This window comes from Aspergillus tubingensis, assembly GCF_013340325.1.
Source record: "Aspergillus tubingensis WU-2223L DNA, scaffold_3, whole genome shotgun sequence".
Classification (NCBI taxonomy): Eukaryota; Fungi; Ascomycota; class Eurotiomycetes; order Eurotiales; family Aspergillaceae; genus Aspergillus; species Aspergillus tubingensis.
This window is the reverse complement of record NW_023336277.1, coordinates 1,894,250-1,914,084: the sequence shown is the minus strand read 5'-3', so window position 1 is coordinate 1,914,084 and position 19,835 is coordinate 1,894,250. Positions and strand designations below refer to the sequence as shown.

General features: G+C 47.6%; 6 protein-coding genes across 6 annotated transcripts; 2 read left to right on the top strand and 4 right to left on the bottom strand.

Annotated features, from left to right (window-relative positions):
• Positions 1-2,769: 2,769 nt before the first annotated feature.
• AtWU_01799 (putative transcription factor TFIIE complex alpha subunit) lies at positions 2,770-4,271 on the bottom strand (the record flags this gene model as incomplete). Its single annotated transcript, XM_035496913.1, has 3 exons — positions 2,770-3,940; positions 4,016-4,111; positions 4,177-4,271. The coding sequence occupies 3 exons, from the start codon at positions 4,269-4,271 to the stop codon at positions 2,770-2,772; spliced, it is 1,362 nt and encodes a 453-aa protein (XP_035352806.1).
• Positions 4,272-4,715: 444 nt separating this feature from the next.
• AtWU_01798 (pseudouridine synthase PUS2) lies at positions 4,716-6,781 on the top strand (the record flags this gene model as incomplete). The annotated part of the gene is made up of 4 exons (XM_035496912.1): positions 4,716-4,941; positions 5,015-5,222; positions 5,288-6,499; positions 6,571-6,781. 4 exons carry the CDS (start codon positions 4,716-4,718, stop codon positions 6,779-6,781), a joined length of 1,857 nt encoding a protein of 618 aa, XP_035352805.1.
• A 307-nt stretch (positions 6,782-7,088) lies between these two features.
• Positions 7,089-8,916, bottom strand: AtWU_01797 (uncharacterized protein; the record flags this gene model as incomplete). The annotated part of the gene is made up of 8 exons (XM_035496911.1): positions 7,089-7,141; positions 7,221-7,269; positions 7,367-7,584; positions 7,652-7,718; positions 7,836-8,120; positions 8,185-8,270; positions 8,336-8,399; positions 8,506-8,916. The coding sequence occupies 8 exons, from the start codon at positions 8,914-8,916 to the stop codon at positions 7,089-7,091; spliced, it is 1,233 nt and encodes a 410-aa protein (XP_035352804.1).
• Positions 8,917-10,225: 1,309 nt separating this feature from the next.
• AtWU_01796 (putative integral membrane protein) lies at positions 10,226-11,846 on the bottom strand (the record flags this gene model as incomplete). The annotated part of the gene is made up of 8 exons (XM_035496910.1): positions 10,226-10,323; positions 10,395-10,443; positions 10,496-10,692; positions 10,757-10,823; positions 10,882-11,133; positions 11,201-11,286; positions 11,336-11,399; positions 11,478-11,846. The coding sequence occupies 8 exons, from the start codon at positions 11,844-11,846 to the stop codon at positions 10,226-10,228; spliced, it is 1,182 nt and encodes a 393-aa protein (XP_035352803.1).
• Positions 11,847-12,559: 713 nt separating this feature from the next.
• On the top strand, positions 12,560-14,209 carry AtWU_01795 (uncharacterized protein; the record flags this gene model as incomplete). The annotated part of the gene is made up of 8 exons (XM_035496909.1): positions 12,560-12,961; positions 13,017-13,080; positions 13,140-13,225; positions 13,302-13,586; positions 13,662-13,728; positions 13,787-14,001; positions 14,064-14,112; positions 14,163-14,209. The coding sequence occupies 8 exons, from the start codon at positions 12,560-12,562 to the stop codon at positions 14,207-14,209; spliced, it is 1,215 nt and encodes a 404-aa protein (XP_035352802.1).
• A 2,149-nt stretch (positions 14,210-16,358) lies between these two features.
• Positions 16,359-19,147, bottom strand: AtWU_01794 (AAA domain-containing protein; the record flags this gene model as incomplete). The annotated part of the gene is made up of 2 exons (XM_035496908.1): positions 16,359-17,180; positions 18,566-19,147. The coding sequence occupies 2 exons, from the start codon at positions 19,145-19,147 to the stop codon at positions 16,359-16,361; spliced, it is 1,404 nt and encodes a 467-aa protein (XP_035352801.1).
• Between the last annotated feature and the right edge of the window lie 688 nt (positions 19,148-19,835).

Below are 19,835 nucleotides of genomic sequence, written 5' to 3'. Positions count from 1 at the left end.
AGCTTTAGAACCCTTGCAATGATGATGATCCATAGGCTTGCGTTACTGAACGCCAAAGCCGAACTTCGGAAGCAGCTGTTTGTGTTGCTTTTGCCACCTATCTAGCAAAGTAAATATAGAAAGTCCTAAACCAACTGCACTAAGTTCCCGATTTTCTGTACTCGGCAATGGCTCTGCGTTGTATAACTAGCTTTAGAATATCACGAGACCACATGGTAGACTGATAGTACTGATGGTATTACTACTATGCTGGGCTTTATTCAATGAATATATCATGTTGACTACTTTCAGCGAGCGCATGGGGCAGCCCAAAACACGAACCACGAGTTCGTGAGCGAAATGCCTTCTCTATCACTTTAATATTGGTTCAACCCAACCGTCCACAGATTGAGTGTAGTAAACTCCTCTCAGGGGAAAAATAAGTATCTAGAAGCATCTCTTGAAGCCCGATTCGCTTACTATCAAGCCGGTTCTATGGCTTGCCTCACATTGCCAATGCCAATTTACAGATCTTCTTCCGTCAGGATGATCCTGCATTCTAGGATATGAGTGACTTGGCTTGGCTTAGAGATCAGGGAAGACTCACCTGTGAGAGTTCCTTGGGCCTCTGCATTCCCTCTCGGCTCACCTCACTTTTCATTCGGGATACCTTCGATATTGAATTCATGTCAATTGATACTCTCTTTACACTGACCTCACTTCACCTATTCTAAGCCTCTCGAACTGTATCTTCATCAACGACCCTACATTCACTTTCCTCTCAGTTTCCTAACACTGATCTCTCTACTGACCCTCTGAGAGACCTGCTCAGTGAATTTCCCCCGGGTATAAATACCCCCCTCTTCCCTCTCCTCGGAATTTTAACTTTCTTTCCTTCTTACAACTACCTCAGAAGCTTCCATTACAATGCACTTCAACTACCAACACTCGATCATTGGTACCCTTTTCTTTCCTTGCATCATTGCCTCATCAACCTGTGGCATCAACTATATCCTAAACCCAGAGAACTTTTGATTAGACTGCGCCTCAACCATCAATAATCACTTGTTGATAAGGATATCTATCATTCATCTTTGACTCAGCCTCTAGTCAAAGCTATCCTAAACCAAAAGGATATGACTCTAATCGACATCTTGGTTCGATAAAGTATATAAGTTTCATGAAACTTCATAAAGCTCCTCTGCATGGATATCTGGTCCTCCGTCTGGACATTGCGTCCTCCGTCTGGACATTGCGTCCTTAGTCTGGACATTGCGTCCTCCGTTTGGACATTGGGAACTCCTTCTAAGACGGGATGTGGACGGGGATCTAATAGAGGACGTTGGGTCCTTTGCTTGGATATTAGATCCTCCGTTTGAACATCGGGGCCGAGATTGCCACGGACAACAAGATCAGAAACGTTATTGGAATAGAAACCGTTCTTACAAGGAAAAGCGGGCGATCCTAGAGAAGCTGCATAAGCCACGTCTTTGTGGATCCAGTGACAGAGTACTACACAGCACTTGTCCCGTCTCCGTCTTTACCCTTTCTTGTTTTATATTACCAAGATTGGTCAACTGCAAGGCTTTGAAACCCTTAAGTTGCTGTGGCAAGTGTGCTTTACGGGGTCTCAGCTGTCAATGAAGTTCGGAATCAAGGGCAGCCAGCAGTCTGCTGCCTCATTCGCTCGTGACTAAAATAGGTCATACTTACATCGATGGTGTTGTCCTCTGATGTAAGCTATGTTGGGAAAGCTAGATATTTATTGGGAAGAAGACCATATAAATTTATGGTATTTACGAATTCTTCCTCGAATAATAGTACGAACTTTAGACTGCCACCTTCCAAGTTGCAGGATTGGGAGAAGACATGGGTACTATATACCTTCTGGCAAAGCTTTCCAAAAAAAGATTTTATCGAGATGATTTTGGCTGGTGGCCTGTCAAGGATAGGAAATGCTCGCCAGACTTACTGCCTGTTATTTTGGCGAAAATGGCCATTTTTTCATGATTCTACTGGGAAATGTTATAACATTAATCATATTTCCAGGTCAGATGATCATCCTGCGGCAGCGTCCGTTCTGGTAAACTCAGAAATCAGAACCTCCATGAGACATTACGACAATGGATCCTCATCACCGTGGATGACAAAGACCAAATTGCTGGGTTTTGGCTGGCATTATATGCGACTTTCTTTGCTAAGATGATATTAGTATATCCAGTAAAGGAGTACATTGATCAAGCTTCAGACACTCGGGATGGGGACGTGTCTCTTCGCATACTTTCCAGCAATGCTTTGGATGATATGTTATGCTGAAGATTGAGGTGAAAACATCTGGTCTTTCCAATGCCGGAGGGGCAGAGTTGATAGACAAGAAGGGTGTCAGCTGCAGTTGGTGATGTATTCCTACAGAAAAGAATCTACAGATGGGAATTCGACCGACTGATAGTAACTCAAGTGACAGGGTTTATTCAGGGGTTTATGCTGCGATTCCGACAAGTGTTGTGATGGACAGGATGGATGAAGATTGCGGAGGGATGATAGTGTGATCTCTGAGGGTGTTGAAAGAAATCATGTTGAACTATACTACTCTGTCGTGACTTATTCTATTTGAATATGACTATACATCAATGAATCTTGTAGATAGCTCATCCACTTCTTCCAAAGTGGCTTCTAATTTTACATTCATCTATCATACGTCCTGGCCGTTAAGACTCTGGAATAAAAGGTGTGGAGGGCGCCCGCGCCCATACCGAGATGCGAAATACAAAGTCACACAGTAATAAGATATTACACATCTTCAAACTCCTCATCGTCGTCCTCATCCGACTCTTCTTCTTTCTTGACCTCCGGTTCAGTCTTGATCTTCTTCGCCGTCGGTCCTTCATCACTTCCCGTGGCTGGCGTCGCCGCTGCTGTCTGAGACGTGCTTACGCTCGAGTAATCCGTGTCCAACTCCCGCTTGATGCCTACCGAAGACGTAGTCGAAGTTTGCTGCATCGGTGCACTGGTAGGGCCTCCACCAGGGGTAGGCGTAGCATTAACAGCAGGAGAACCACCCGCATCACTAGCCGACACACCCACGTCCTCGAACTCATCGAACTCATCGGAGTCCTCCTCCGCACTGCTTGCGTCTTCCTGTGCCTGGAGGGCCTTCTCGCGCTCCATCTCAGCATAGTACGCCGCGACCTTGTCATCCAGGCCGTTGATCTCCGGTTTCCGGTCTTCGTCTTCACCCTTGATCTCTGGTTTGATGTCGACGTCGGTCTCCGATTTGACCTGCGGCCCGCCGCCCGCAGACGTGGACACCGTGGAGTGGGTGTGCCAGACTGGCAGGGCATTCTGTTTCTCGACTGCCGCTTTGCGCGCCGCTTCGGCGGCTTGTTCGGCGGCGGATTTCTCTTCGCTAGAGGTGAGGGAGATTTCGAGGGCGGTGGCATCAGTCTTGGTGTTTCCGCGGACGGCTTCTTGTTGTTGCTTCGAGGGCACGATGACTGCTGCTCGCGTGGGGTGGGTTTGCTGGTTCCGGACGACGTCGATTTTATGGTCCCAGGCTGTGTCGAAGTCGTTGGGAGGGATTTCGACGGAGTCGATTTGTTTGAGGAGTTTGAGCATCGTGTCCAGTTGGTTCATGAGTTTGCTGTTTTTCTCGTGTCCCGTTCTGTCGATCCCTTCGGCGCCTTTGACATCTTCGGTACGTTCGAGAATCGCCCCGCAGTTTTGGCATTCGAAGCCTTCTTCGCTGTAGAGACTGAGGACGTCGAGTTCGGTCCATTCGGAGCCGCAACGCAGGCAGATGTATTCCTTGCGCTCTTGGCTGGGTGTGTATTGGGCTTTTATTGTGGAGGTAAGTTTCGAGACTTTGTATTTGATCGCGTCGACAACGGGGTGTAGTGGGATGTAGTAGTATTCGCGGTTCACGGGACGTGTTGAGCCATCGCGGATTTCAGCGCGTGTGCTCCTGTTTTTGGGTCATTGTTAGTGTCGGTGGTTTCCTCGTGAGGGTGATGTTGGGGTAGGTGTAGGTGCAGCTTACACGGAGATGAGGCGGTCTTCGCGCAACTTGGCGCAGAGCTTCCGTAGGTCTTTTTGTTGCATACCTAGAAGGAATGCAAGGTCTTCTGCGTGCAGACTATATAACCATCCAGTTAGCATGGAGTGTCCATTGCGATGCGATGATATCGGCGCGGGACGTACACGGAGTGGATGAAGAGCGCATCTACTACGAGGATGTGGCGGGTCTCGTAGAAGGCGCGCACGACGCTGCGAATGAGAGTGTTTGCGAGGTCCATGGTAGCTGGTGTATTTAAATAAGTGTGTTTGGAGGCGGAATATAATACAAAGAGGGAATGGCGAGGTAGTGTTCAAGCTGAATATTCAGTCGGCGCAACCGGCGCAAATGTCCTTGTCTTCCAGTGTCAAGCTCGGCGCTGCAAGATCACCATGCTTTGTCGGAGAGCTACCGATAGGACGTAAATAGCGAGAGCTCAATTATAGTATATATCAGGCCGACAGATACCGCGCAGGGAGAGTGAGGAGATTGACTAGCGAGAGATGAAAGAGAAGATGAGGTTTGAATGAATGAAGCCGGCGGAGAGATGACCGACACCTCAGGCATACATGCATTGTTCTGCCTGGGGCATGCACATCCCCGCAATCGGACTAGCGCGGAGATAGAAATGCGGCAACAGAAAGAAAAGGCGAGCAGAAAAGCGCATCGACAAGCAGCTTTTCCCATGCCGCTCCACATTATCCTGCGACGCTCTTTGGCCCCCCATCTGTCAATTTCCGGCGCGCGCACTTCTCTGCGTACCCCCCAAGCGCGATTCTATTCTCCCGAGTACCTACGATCGCTTAAGGCCCGTCGCATCCCATGGACAATAACGAAGGAAGACCTCCGCAAGCCGGAGGCGGAGCTGATCGAGGTCGTAAGAAGCGGAATATGGGACGATCCGAGTGGAGGTATGTTGTGCAAGAACCCCGATCCGAGATATTTGGGTTGAGCAATTGATTGTCTGACTTCCAGCTAACCCAGAAAGTCGGAATATGGTAGATAAGAGAGCCCGCCACGATGCTCAGCAGGAAGCGAAACGTCGCAAGCTTGAGAATGGAGAGGAGGTCAGGGCTCCTGTGTATGCGACGCAATTCTCTCAGGAGGATATCGAGAGCGAGCAGCGCCGCCCCAAGAAGAAGGTCGCCGTGCTGCTGGGATACTCGGGAACCGGATACAAGGGCATGCAATTGTACGGTCACGATTTCTTGCGGTTCATCTCAAAGCATCATAGGAACTGTTACTGATTGTCGGTAGGAGCGAGACGGAAAAGACCATCGAAGGAGAGCTCTTTGCGGCGTTCGTGGCGGCCGGCGCCATCTCCAAGGCCAACGCAACCGATCCGAAGAAGTCATCGTTGGTGCGTTGCGCGCGTACCGACAAGGGTGTCCACGCCGCGGGAAACATCGTCTCCTTGAAATTGATCGTCGAAGACGAAGACATCATCCAGAAGATCAACGAGAAGCTCAGCTCGCAGATTCGCGTATGGGACATTCTCGTCACGAACAAGTCGTTCAGCAGTTATCAGCTGTGCGACTCTCGCATCTACGAATACCTCATCCCAACCCACTGTTTCCTGCCGCCTCACCCCAGCACCTACCTGGGCAAGAAGCTCGTCGAGTACGCCGAGAAGGAAGGTGACATGGAGGGCTACAAGGCCCGACAGGAAGAGGTAGCGAGCTACTGGGAAGAGACCGACGAGAAGTACGTCCGACCGATCCTCGAGAACACGCCCGAGGATATCCGCAAGCTCGTTGAGAAGGTGCTCCACCTGAACGATGAGGACCGGTCCGCGCAAGACGACATGTTCCAGACACAAGACAAGCCCGCATCAGAGGAAACCACCGAACAGCCATCTACCGAAGAAAAGCCCGCAAACGCCAACGAAAACGACGAAGCCGAAGAAGCGCGCCGACGTAAGGTCTTCGAGACCGTCAAGGCCATCAAAGCCGCCTACCTCCAGGCGAAGAGGGCCTACCGGATTCCGGCCCAACGCCTGGCCCGCGTGCAAGAAGCCCTGGACAAGTACGTCGGAACGAACAACTTCTTTAACTACACAATCCAAAAGACACACGCCGATCCATCCTCGAAACGTCACATTAAGTCCTTCAAGATGGCCGAACAGCCCATCATCATCAACGGCACGGAATGGCTCAGCCTCAAGGTCCACGGCCAAAGTTTCATGATGCACCAGATTCGCAAGATGGTCGCCATGGCTGCCATGGTCGTGCGCTGCGGTTGTGATCCCCAGCGCATTGTCGAGACCTACGGTGCCAGTAAGATCGCTATCCCTAAGGCGCCTGGTCTGGGCTTGCTTCTTGAACGGCCCGTCTTCGACTCCTATAACAAGAAGACTCATGAGACGGGCAAAGATCCTATCGATTTTGACAAGCATGCTGATACCATTAATGAGTTCAAGCAGCGTGAGATCTACGATCGAATCTTCCGCGAGGAGGAAGAAACTCATGCGTATGTTGACCACTCCCCTGTTTTCCTTGATCCTTTTACATGATAGGGATTAATCTAATACTTGTATCTAGTTTCTCTGCTTTCTTCGGTCACCTCGACCACTACTCGCAAGAGGAGTTCCTCTACATCACATCTGGTGGTATTCCGGCTGCCAGGCTGGTCTCGGTGCCGGCTAACGGCACGGAGGAGAAGAAGTCGCAGCGCGAGGCGTTGGCAGAGGTAGAGGGTGCTGCGTCGGAGGATGAGGGTGCTCCCCCGAACGGAGGCGAAGAGGGGGGTTAGACATATCGTCCATAGCTTATCTGCTGTTGATTACGAATGGTTGATATGTTAGACCCGTATGTATAAAAGCTATTGTTATCCAGTAGCTATTATGATATATTGTTTCCAAAAGTTATCAACTAAACGAATGTCGGATAAAAGAAAAGGAAGGCGTGGATCGCCCCAAAATATCCCTCTCACTCTGGCTGGTTCTGATTCTTCCATCATTTTCCTTCCGAAGTTGCGGAGCAAAAGGAGTCATGATCGAACCCCTAGACAATCCTGTCTGCATTCTGGCAGGTGAACTGGGCCACACACTGGGGTCCGATCAAATCACGATTCCCTTTGCATATACATCCATATACTTGCCCAAAGATGCGTCTGTAGCCATTGATGGTTAGCGAACCAAATAATTAACTGTTAAGTATGAAAGGGTGGGAGCAGGCAAATGGCAACGTACAAACAGACACGGCCTCGTTGAGCGAATTCTGCATATAGGTGGGTGCACTCTGCATGACCCCATCCAGAAGAAGAGGAGAGGAGTCAGTCACTGCAATTATACATCCCTTCATGTCTTTTCTTCCGATTGGAGAGGGGTTCTCGTACCGCCATATTAGCTCCGTCTTGCAGCCAGCCTTTGATCTCTACTGCATCGGCCTGCACTACGGTCCAGTAGCTCTGGAGGACCTTGACGTTCTGCTGAAACACAGTAAACTGCTCATCGCCCAAGGTCTCCAAGCCAGTTCGAGCTTGATCAATAGCATCAATCTCGGCATTTTTATCCTTGATCTGCTGATTTTTCCCATCAATCTCATTTTGTATGACTGTAGAGATGATTTTGTAAGCTTCACATCTCCCCAAGAACTTAAATTTCTAAGAAAGCAGACTTACTGCCCATGGAAATGGCGATGCCGGCCACTGCAGCAGCCGTGGCTCCGGCGAAAATAAGACCACCGATCTGTAAGATATATCCATGTTAGTTATTAAGTGTCGTGGATCTATTTCCAGAAACATACGCCCAAGTAAAGAGAGGGGGGGAGGTGGAAAAAGGCAACCCAGTTGAGCAGGGACATACCAAGATAAATGGAGCAACAGGCCCCGACAAGGCAAGTCCAATACCAGCTGCTGCCAGCCCGGCTCCCAGGCCAACACCGAGTGCCAATAGAGATATACGCAGCTTGCCCAACTTGTCATTCAAGTCGCTGATATCTGCGAGTAGGTCCTCTATATCCTGTCTCAGTTCCCCCTGCTTATCTTTACCCCACTGACCGAACTGAGCTTTGAACGAGATAAAATCGTTGACTAGATTATCGAAATCTTTATTAATCTGTTCGCCCTTCTCCCTGAATCCATCTGCCCTCTATAGTGAGCGAACTAGTTAGCTTGTCGGAACATAGCATACGTATTTGATATGGATGACTGACTTCAATGAATTTGTTGATTTGTTCCAATCGTAGTTCCACGGTTAGACTCTCATCAGAACATAGTGGAACAATAAGCTTATCGAAGCCTAGAGTTGCAGTGGAGTGTCAGCGTGAGGAAGTCTAGGATGAGCGGAGGGTAAGTAAAACTTACTGGAGCCATACTGACTGATTTCAGCAGCCATAGTCCGGCTAGTGGTGAGCACATCGTTGTATTTCTTGCAAAGACGAAGTAAATTAGCATAAACAATTCACGGCTCATGTCCCTTGACAGAAACTCCTAAGAAGGAGAAAAGAAGGGGTAGAGGGGCAAGCCATGCATACGGATTTATTTTCATTCAACTGCACAAGAAAGTTTGTCTGTTCGAGCTGATCAATCTCGGCAATCTTCACTTGCAAGGCTGTGAACGAGCCATCAATCGCCACGACTGCCGCGCTGGCAGCACTCGCGTCCTCTTGCATCTTGGCCACTGTGTCCTCTCTGGACATGGTCTTTGCGGCACCCAACGACAGCTTCCTCTTATCATCCTCGGTCTTGATGGGATTGTTGGCCTCGGCTCCATCGCTGAGGACTTTCCGCTCCTCTTCAGAGAGTGATGTCGCTACGTCCAGATACTTCTGGGGAGTAGGGTCACTGCCCACCAGCTGGTTGACTTTGTTGGCGACCTCCTCATAGGAGGGTGGGGAGTCCCCAGCCACGTAGGTAGGAGGAGGAACAATTGTTGTGGTTGCCATTGTGAGACAGTGGTGGATTGAACCGTGTAGAGAAGAAAAGAGTAGATTGAAAATAGATGATTTAGCTCGTGGTGTAGTCTGTCCTTCGAATAGATACGAGAGAATGGTGCTTCTTTGTCGATAGTAAGAGTCTTCATGTCCTTTGCTGGCTACCTTATATACTTTGGCCATCGTTCATTCATTCTCTTTTCATCTCTAAAGGAGGAGGTGGCAAGTCTGCCTGCATATTCTTTTCGAGATGCGTCATGCTATGCACAATCCTCAAGCTGAGCTGCCTCGAACTTGCAGTAGATGTTGGTTACCAAGGGTCGAGGAGAAAGATGACAAGGATGATAGTTGGTTCGGGGACATGGAGGGGAAGCAGCTGAATCGACTGAGTCCCCATGTCGCAAGTCACCTGCACCGCCAAGGCACAGCTGAGGTTCGAGGAAGTTCAGCATTCCGGAGGGCTGAGTCCAGGTTCTGCCTTTGCCACCTGCTCAAAGGAGAAATAATCGCGCCATAGGACATGCTTTAGGAAAGAACGAAGTGGAGGATGTGCACGAGATGTGGCAATTGAGTTCAACATGCAGCTTCATACATGACATCTAGGAAAGCCACACACACTCACCAGTTAGTAATTAATTAAACTTGGGGTGTCTTTCAAATCCCGGGAAAACAGAGTTGTCTTCGTGCGGGAGATGCTAACGGTGAAGTGGGGTGTGTGTATGCGTATGCATGCAGTGTAGGAGGGGAAGGAAGTTAAAGAGAACTGTCCGCAATTCTCAGCTGGTGTCCCGCTATTAATTATCTAGTGGGAGCAATCAATCTATTGGACGGCTGGATATACTCGTTGCGGAGTAGTAACATATAAGTGCTAAACTAATACATGATGGAGACAGGGATATCAAAGGCCTTAGCCGCATTGTAGTACGTGTATCTTAATCCTCCGGCCGTTGGTCCGGTCCTCCAGCGACATTATACATTGACCACTAAGAAGGATACAGACACCCCCGTTTGATCGGCGGCCACTATAAAACACATCCTTAGGTAGATTGGTTTCCCAAGGCTGAGAGCTGAGGTCTGGACTTTCCCCGTCTCTACATCGCCTTTATTTTTGGTGGCAAATATACGCCATGAACCCCTGTCATTGACGGAGATCAATGAATTACCCGAAGGAATTGACGTATTTATTTCTATTTCCAGAGAGAATTCTTGTTTCATTGCAGCAAGGACTAGCATTCAAAATGGTAGATCATAGACAGAAAAAGTATGGGTGGCCGAGAGACCTCTAACAGCAGGCATACATCCAGATCACAGATAGCTATGCTCAATTACGGATCCTCTCATCGGCGTTCAACCACTCATCCCAAGGAATCTGGCTAGTTTCTTCGGCGTACAGTCGCAAGTACTTGCCTACTTCCACATCTAAGCCAAGGAATTAGTCTACGCATTGCATCTCAGCTAAATGAAAGGAGTGGATCCTCATGTAGACTTACAGATCTTGGCCCCTTCATTCAATGCCATGTTCATGTACGTGGGCATGTCCTGATTGCATCAGTGTGAAGAGAGTAAATGATTTCAGGAGTTCAGAACTTACTACGAGCGAGGCACCATCATCCAGCCATAGCTCAATCTTTCGCGCATCGACGAGTGTACTTTGCCAATAGCCAGCGAGGACTTCAATATGCTCTCGAAACTCGTCGAAATAGTCCGTGTTCGTATCCGTTGCACTCCCCGATCGTGTGGCTAGGTCGGAAATGACTGCATTGATAGGTAAATGCTCCCGACTGACCACTATAGTCTTGTTAGAAGCCTAACCCAGTATAGTAGTTGTGATAAAGATGAAAGGAATGCTTACTAGATGCAGCTAAAGAATAGGCCGCGTTGATCGCTTCGGGGTTTGCGATTCCAAGCAAGCCAGCAATCTAATCTCGGTCAGCGCGTCTTCATTGGCCTATCAATGTGTTAGGATGCTAGGAATACCGTCACATATGACCCGAAAGGTGATTCCAAAGCGACTCGGAGTGCCGGGATGATTGCATCGAGCGGGCCAGCTGAAAAGATCATCTTTGCTGACCTCGGTGTAGGAAAGGCTTTTGCCTCCTTTTCGTCATTTGCATCTCGCACCAGTAGTGTCTGGCTCCCAAGTTGGTTTACGAAATCCAGAGTTTTGTCGAATATCGACTCTAGAGTGCTGTGCATCTCATTGGCTGTGATTTGGTGTCCTTCCGCATCCTAGTAGAGACAGACGCGTCCATTAACCTTCCGTAATCCGATGACTCTGTTGCCGAAAGACTCTTACCTTAATGTACTTTCGGATTGTCGACAGGCGCTCATCTATAGTGAGAGAACTATCCGCACAGAATTCAATGATCTTGTTATCGAAGTCTGCAGACTGTTTAGAGCAGATACGCATTCACATGAAACTGGTTCCTACCTTCAGCATACTGAGCAATAGTGTTGGATAGTGGAATCCCATCCCTCATAGTCTCACAGTAGAGCTGAATGAACGAGATAGTATTAGCGAGTCAGAATACAGAGAATGCATCGTTGCGCCATGGTACGTGAAAGTGACTTACCCTGAGAATCGGTTCATACTCTTCAGTGAGGTGTGTGCCGTTCATTGCATCAGCCCATGATAAATTGAGGAGCAGCGCGACCATTAGTTCAATGATGCCCTTAACTGCAGCAGAGGCCCCACTGGCAGCATCCTCAAGCGCTTGATCCAAGTCGTCTGAAGCCAGTGCCTGCACAGCTGCGGTCGTGAATGCTTCCTTGTCAGTAGGTACGATCTGGTACTTGGCAGGGAATTCGACCAGGGCCTTGCGCTCAGACTCGGACAACGAAAAGACGGCCGTGAGACAAGCTGACACTGAAGCTGGACTGGATCTCTGCTCATTCAATTTGCGGAGGACACTAGTCGCAGAGGGGAGGACTAGAGAAGACATGGTCGTATGGCTTCAGCTGATTTGCACGGCAGGGTGTATGGCCAATGATAGTAGTTGGAAGATGAATGCGAGCGGATTATATCCTGTCTTCTCTCCGTTTCTGTAGTGCTCTGACGTGCAAATGAGGGGCTTTAATATGTGGTGCGCGATTTTCATTCGTATGTCGCCGGACCTGGAATAACAAGTACAGGAGAAGGACTATAACATCAGAATCAACTAGGATATAGAATATCCGTTACTTTTTGGGGTTTCCGGCATAGATTACGTGGTTAATGCAGTGGCAACACCGGATATGCGGCCTGAGACGGGAGTCCTGCATTTTCAGCTTGTCTGCAGCTGCAGGGATTGACATGCAGCTAGTTTATGCAACCCTACTTGGAGCAGACCCCGACGTTGCAGCTCCGCGTCCGTCATTCGGTGGCAAGATGCAGCAATCTATCATTCTAAATTTCTTATCGTGTATCATGTAGGAATCTGATACCTTCGGCGATTCCGACGATATGGTTTGGAGAATCGATGATGCTAGTTTATTGAAGGGAAAATGTTGCAAAATGACGAAGTGACAATCCGGCTGCCGATTTTATTTAAGGTCGGCATCAATCCCGCCAGTGGAAAGAAAAACAACAATCCTCAAGTCCAATTTCCTTACAAGAAAATCCCCTGCTATCATTATACTCAACAAATTCCTTCTCAATTGCATTCAGTGATTGACCATGTCTCCTCTTCCAGCACCAGCCTACACAGCCGACAACTCCCCTCCGAGCTATGATGAGGTCGCCGGAAAGCTAGAGCGCCTCGTCGGCAGTAACCCAACTGTCGAGAAGGCCCTCGAGGCTGCTAACTCTCTTTCGGAGGAGGAGATCTTTGTCCTGGCCAATGGCTACGAAGACCATAAGCCACTGCAGACGGACCAGCAAAAGGCCGACTTTACGGTCGGTGTTGGACAACACCTCTCGTCTGAGGAAGGTCAGAATGGGATGGCGCTGTCAGGAACAGCTGCGTCTCAAGCATCGGTGAATATCGACAGCCGTCTCATTGATATTCAGCAAAAGCTGGCTGTCATTGACCAAAAGTATAACGAGGGCTTTGCGGATACCGTTGCCGGAATTCGCCAGGTAAAGTCAAAAAGCCGGTGTTGCTGGCAATTTTTGGTGCTGACTAGTTGCACAGGATTACAATCAAGTCCTTCAGAATAGTCGAAACCTGGCAGCTGATATTTCTCAGAAGGGCAAAAGTGTGTAGCCATCTTTCGGGGTTATTTTGTCAGTTACTTCTCTCTGACCTTGGCATTAGGTTTCGACAAAGTCATCGTAAAATATTGTGCCGACAGCACCATCTCCCTCGAGGACCGAAAGGTCAAAGCCAAAGCCTTCGTCTCGGTAAGTTATGCGCCTCTGATTACTCTTATTGCAACTATTTTAGTGAATAATTACTAACAGCCTATTGTAATCGCAGGATACCAACAAGCTTGGGGCGACCGCCGAAGACATCCAGGAACAGTTCTCCGCCGTCAAGAACAACTTTTCCTCCTTCGTAGATACTTACTCTACATGGGCCGAAGGCAAAGAAGGAGAATTGACACAACAAATTGCGGATCTTGAACAGGAGATCCGCAGCCTAACACGGGAACTGAATTCGATTGAGACGGCCCAAAAAGTAATGGTCGCGCTCGCAGGAGCAGCTATTCCAATTGCGAACGCGCTGGGGACTTTATTCGAGCCTGTCAAGCCGTTGATTCTTGTACGTGATAAAGTCCCACAACTAACACTACTCAACCCAAACAAGTTACCTTTTACTAAATCTTGGTTGGTGCAGATTGGAGGGCTCATCTTCGCTGGCGTGTCTTTAGCTGCCGCTCTGGGTCTGTACATTGCCGCTGGCGGTGAGTTTTTGCTTCGCTTCCCTCTGAATAGATCTTGTATGCTAACTATACCCTTTAGTGGTGAAAAACAAAATCAATCAGAAGACCTTTGAAAAAGAGGATCTCAAGAAGCTTCTTGAGACCATCCGAAGTGCGCGTCAGGACCTGCAGGGCATGCAACAGAGCGGGTTGCTGTCTTTCCAAGCCTGTCTGGATGTACTTCCTCAGTACTGGAGCTCCACTGTTCAGAATGCACAGTCAATTTATGACTGGTTGGAAAAGGGCGGCGAGACGGTATGTACATGAAAGAAGAACAAATCTCTCGCGTAGCAGTCATGCTAATACCCTTATCCTAGGCCCGTCCCGTGTATATGAACCTGAATGTGGAGAAGGGTGTGGAGTCTTGTAAGTTTAGATTTCTCTTGATGAATGAAGATTTTGCTAACTGTTCATAGACAATGCCACGGCTGCGTACCTTGACACGTATGCGCGCGGACTGTAGAGTCCAGTATGGACGGCAATATGTTCGAGTCGACTTTGGACGCGTTTGTTCTTTGTAGCTCTCGGAGCTTGACGTATACTGTGTCTTTTATCTGATATTACGCCAATCGTTGCTACTGTGGTTTTTGGGTGCAGGTAGTAGTAGCCTTCCTACATGCTTAGAAGCTACAGTAACCGATTAAGCACCATCGTGTCAGTTTTAGTGAGAAATCTTAACATTTGAGTTTTGATATTGCCAGACTGTATCCTATGTACTACTACCCACCAATCGCTTGCTTCTACCTGAAAATAAGTAACTGCAAGCATGCACAAAACCACATATATTCGCATATGAAGCCAATATTCCAATTAAAGAACGTTCCCTCATCAAAATCTAGTGATCGTGATCAGCTGCTTCTATCTTCCAGGTTCTCTGATAATACCGGTTACCACCCAGACCCATCACTAAGCAAAGACGATGGTATTAAAAAGCATGTATCCCACCGTTTTCTCGAATATCAACCCAACACCAATTGACTCCACTCTCGCCCGAGCGAAGCTTCCCAAAAGCATTTACTTGCCTTTCCACAGCGGCCCCAATGATATCGAAAATTATGACTCCCAGACCCTTCACCAGTGAAAGCTCTGTCTTTCAGTAATTTGTCAATCTGTTCGCCGTAGAGTACCACGTTCAACTCATCTGGTGAGATATATTCAGTGTACTCGGCCACTGTAAACCCACTCACTCACCTTTCCAATTCGAAATTGGACCCGATGTCTGCGGGACTTTTATTGTGAGTTTAACGTCTGTGAACTCCGGCAATATGGCCGGTTTCTATATCTTGTAGTATTAAATACCTTGCCAAGGATACTCAGCGAGAGTGAAGCCAGTGGCTGCACAATCCGAGACTGGGCCTGAGGTCTGGGGAACCTTGACTGTTAGTTTAAAATCGGTAAACTCGGGCAAAGTCATGCCCATTCCCTGTAATTCATAGCATTTATATCATCCCAAAAATATTCAGCGAGAGTAAAGCCGCTAACTATATAGTCCGCTGTTGGGTCTAACGTCTGGTGAACCTTTACCGTGAGTTTCATGTCCGTAAACTCCGGTAACATGACTTCTATCCACGCAGCTCTGTCGGCAACAAATTGTCTTTGATATAAAAAAGGTCCGGACGGACGTGTGCGATTATAGCAGAATCTATTTTTCTTATTGTTATTCTGGCCGGTAAGTCCTGTAAAGCCGGGAAAGACTATCTCGGTCCCCTTCATCTCCGTGGTTAGCAAGTTGTCTTTGAGGGACTCTGCATCCGGACGGATGTGGGCAATGATAGCAGATCCGATCCTCGTAATAGGAATATCGCTGGTACCTCCTGGAGTCTTTTGATCTGCTCGTATTGGCGTCTCCATTCGAGCAAGGTTCCATATGTCTTTATATGATGGATTTACCAACCTTGTTAAAGATATCGACTGCTCAGAATTTGACTAGAGGAACCCAGTAAGTATTATTGGACAAACAGTCCACTCTTCGCCGTTATAGCAAGGTGCTATATGCCATAACCTCCCTATATTATATTCGTCGATAATTTCTGAATGTCGACCACACGACACCAAATTTGTCCAATTGCCTTGTTTATTGCTGTCTGGCAATATGTCTCCATTCGAATGATTAAAACGAAACAAAGGTGAATTAAGGGCTGGAGATGTAACGAACCCTTTTTTTTTGTGGGTTTATTAGCTATATGTCATTCTCAGACCCTGAGAATCATAAGTAAATTTGACAACGTACTCATCGACGTTGTCAAAAATGTCCGTCACACTTCCAATCTTTTCGATCTATAATCCCATTCCACAATCACACGCGGCGTCTGCTGACCATGCAATATTCTCACGCCTCCACCGTGGGAGATAAATAAGTTAATTTCATTATCTTGAGAATATCCACAGCATCAGCATGTTGAGCCAGAGCCCAGCACAGCACAGCACAGCACAGTCCTCTGTGGGGTAATACGCGATTTACTGAATTCTCACGTCGCCACTGTGAGTGCGGTACGCGTTGTATGGCTTGGTATATGGAAGATCTTTTAATAGGCCCTATAGAACCCCAGCCATCTGGCTGTATTGTCAATGTGCTCAAGGTCCACGTCGCAACGGAATCTTACTAGAAGAAGTCAACGTTCTTCCAAAAACGGAAGACCTTTCGATAGGACATTCAAGGCTTCAGCCAATCTACCTGTATTGTCAATGTGCTCAGGGTCAACATCAAAGATAGTGACATTGGCAAGATTTGAACGAGACCGAGTTCTGTCATTGACCACAGTCTCCCCATCCATCACATTGACGCCGTTGAGTTCCATGCCCGATTTGAAATTGACATCTGGTACTCTGGTCTTGATCCAATCAAGTAGCGCATCTAAAAACTTAGTATCAATGGAAATTGATTGAACGATCGGGTCGTCAGTCATTTTCCCATAGTAGGTGAAAGCGGATGGAGATTTCGAAAGGCGCGGCTGCATGCGGTGTTGCTCAGAAACTAGTGTAAAGGGGAATTGGGAGTGACGAAAGTCGATCAAATAGCGATCTTCCCATCTGGTATCCGAATTCGTTGTACCCGGGGACCTCAGACGCTGTAACTGCCAGGGGGGTTGCTGTCGGTCACCCCCTCTTATTGTTCCTAGAACATCCCCCGGCCTGTCTAGAGAAACGAGAGGCATCAGCACGTCTGGCTCGAGAGCCTGTCCATCTTCGTCTGCAATAATAACAATTTTCTTCCTGTTTGCACCAAGATTTCTCCTGACGATAGGTGTGCCGGCTAGATTGTGCGTGTAGGCTACAATGGATGCATCCTGGACCACAAGTTCACCAATGGTATCCCAGTATTTCTTAAATGCGGTCTCCTTTGCTAGCCATTTTGCGTCCTCCTCTGGGGAAGAAGGGCCCAGGCGTTGATCTTTTGGCTTAGATAAGTAGTTGTTGACAACTTCATATGCATTCTGTATGTCATACTTGTTTAAATTGGTAATCCCATCCGGAACCACAGTATCATATCTTTTTGCTCCCGGTGCCAGATTTAGTGGCACTTTTTTCACCGGCGTTCAACCTCTCAGTATATCTTTCCTTGATGTAAGTTGGGAGAGTATAATCATTAATACTTATGCTCTGTTGGGATTGTATATTCTTGAGAGATTGCAAAAACCCGACGAGAGTACTTAATTTCTCAGCATCGGTATAGTTCTCGAGATTAGTTAGGCCCGCGCCTTCATCGGAATCCCATGGACAAGCAGACGCTCTGGACCGGCTCTCGATTTCTCCACGATGAATACGCACGTAATGAATGCTATGCAGTGCGGTGAGTTGATCCATCAGGATATCCACAGCGGTATTACTAGCTCCGAGGAGGAGGACGTTTAAACCACAGTTATAAAGAAATATTGCTATCGCAGTGAGAACGGTGGTCTTGCTGCAATCTGAATAACCCTCCAAAGGAGAACAACCTGCCTTTGTCAGGCGAAGAGATCTGAAGGCTGCTTTCTGCTAGTAAGTCCAGGCTCTTAACTGAAGGAGATGCCCCAATGCTGAGCTAATCATGTTTTCTTTGATTCCCTCTAGGAGGTCCACAGTTTTCAAAGCACTGTTTTCTTGATTTAGAAGAAGGTCATGCTATCAGTAGACTCCATCCTTGCCTGAGCACAGCTTCTCTAGCGCATTAATTTGTCGTTTGACAGGGGCTTTGTTAATATCAAACTTCATGACTCACCGTAGTTAACAGTAGATTCTTTTTTTTGTAATTTGCTAATCCTTCCGCCGTAGAGAACAATGTTTAGCTTATCAGGTAATAAATTCTCAGTATACTCAGTAACTGTGAAGCCACTGATTTTCCACTCAACGGCGGGTCCTGTGACCTGGGGAACTTTAACAATGAGTTTCACGTCTGTATATTCCGGTAACAGGATCTCGGTTCCTCTTATCTCGGTTGGCAATAGGTTATCTTTGATTTGATTAGAATCCGGATGAACGTGGGCCATAATGGCAGATCCAACCCTCATGATTCGAATACCGCATGGAACCTCCTGTAACCTTTTGACTTGTTTATATTTAACACCGCCACTCGATTGTTGTTCCATATGCGAATTTGACCATGTATTTGTTAATATCATGGAAAAAGTCCATTGGTCTAAACTTCACAAGAGAGAATCTATAATCTTGTTCTACCAACAGCCTAGGCACTTATTGGCTAAATATAATTCTGGGCTCACCACTGTGGCCGCGATATGGGTGGAACGCCTTGGAATTAGGGAGATACCCCGATAGACCACCCAAGGTATCAAGAAAGGAGGCTATATGGTCCATCTTCGCGGGATCTAGATCGGAACTTCACTGTTCTCAGTTCCCGGTTGTTGCGAGATGTCAGAAGCTGTAGATGCTCGAACACTCTCTTGGCTGGTCCATTGAGACGCGAAACATTCTCATGGTATACACCATAGGAAACGCCGCCAATGGTGGTGAACTCCACGTCAATATAGCATGGATGTTCATACTCGACTCCGGACTGTCCTTCCGTTGCCTTGACTGTGAAATGTTTCTTGAAGGCAAAGTCCTGGACACATCGAGGCTGCTTCCCATCGATATGCAATGAGAATTCCAGTCGTGCAGAGTGAACCACGTTTTCTGGATGCAACTCGTGCTTTTTTTTCGATATTTCCTCCGTCGCAAATATCTCAAACGAGAGCTTTGATGCAATGTCCCGATCGATGATCCTGAAGCAGACCGCCGTATCCCCATGTGAGAAAGTAGATTTCTCTGGCAGGAATCCGCCATCGGGAAGACAAAAACGAATCCACCTTTCTCTTGGGCCCTTGAAATAAAGCGCTTCTGCGGAGCTGCCCCTGGCCATTGCAATTAGAATGTTCTGAGATTCATCTTGGTTATTTTCCTTAATGCGAAGATCTCCGTTTTCCATTGTTTGTGTACCATCCAAAAAGTATGAGTAATGCGCTTCTCAAATCGGCAAACTTGGTCGTGCCTAAGCGACGGGAATGACTTATCGAGAAAGCGCCGCTTCTAATATTTTCGCTGCTTTCATCAGGTTTCCAGAATTCTTTGATCTCATCCTGAACCCAGAGTTAGTATTGAGCTATAGAAATGGTCCGAAACATTATATTACTGATCTCCTATACAGCCAGTTTCGCTCCTTGCGGACCTGCTTAGGTGGGGAAGAAGGGGGTTCTTATAGTCGCTCCTGGGTGGTCCAATTCACTTCAAGCCAACACTCGAACTGCTGGATTCCCTGAGGAAAAGGGAGTAAATGAGGGTTTACTCACTTCAACCCCAGAGAATCCGGTGTTACTCACTGTATGTATTGAATGTTTTGAGGGAATCAAGACTGCATTGTGAAGCGGTCAATTGACGTACAGGCCGAAACTACTCACATTAACTGAGAGAATCTTCAATCTAGTGAGAATACTTTGAAGGTGAGGAAATGACACGTTACTGTATATCGCAATGGTAGTAACATTGGCAACGAGCATTCAAGGTGCTGTTGTCTTTATGCATATTAAATTCCGTCTAGGGAAGACACGCAAGGGAAGACGGGAAGACGCATGACAGGAAGCATAGGGCGTTTGCCCCGAATTGGAGTAAAGAGCCGT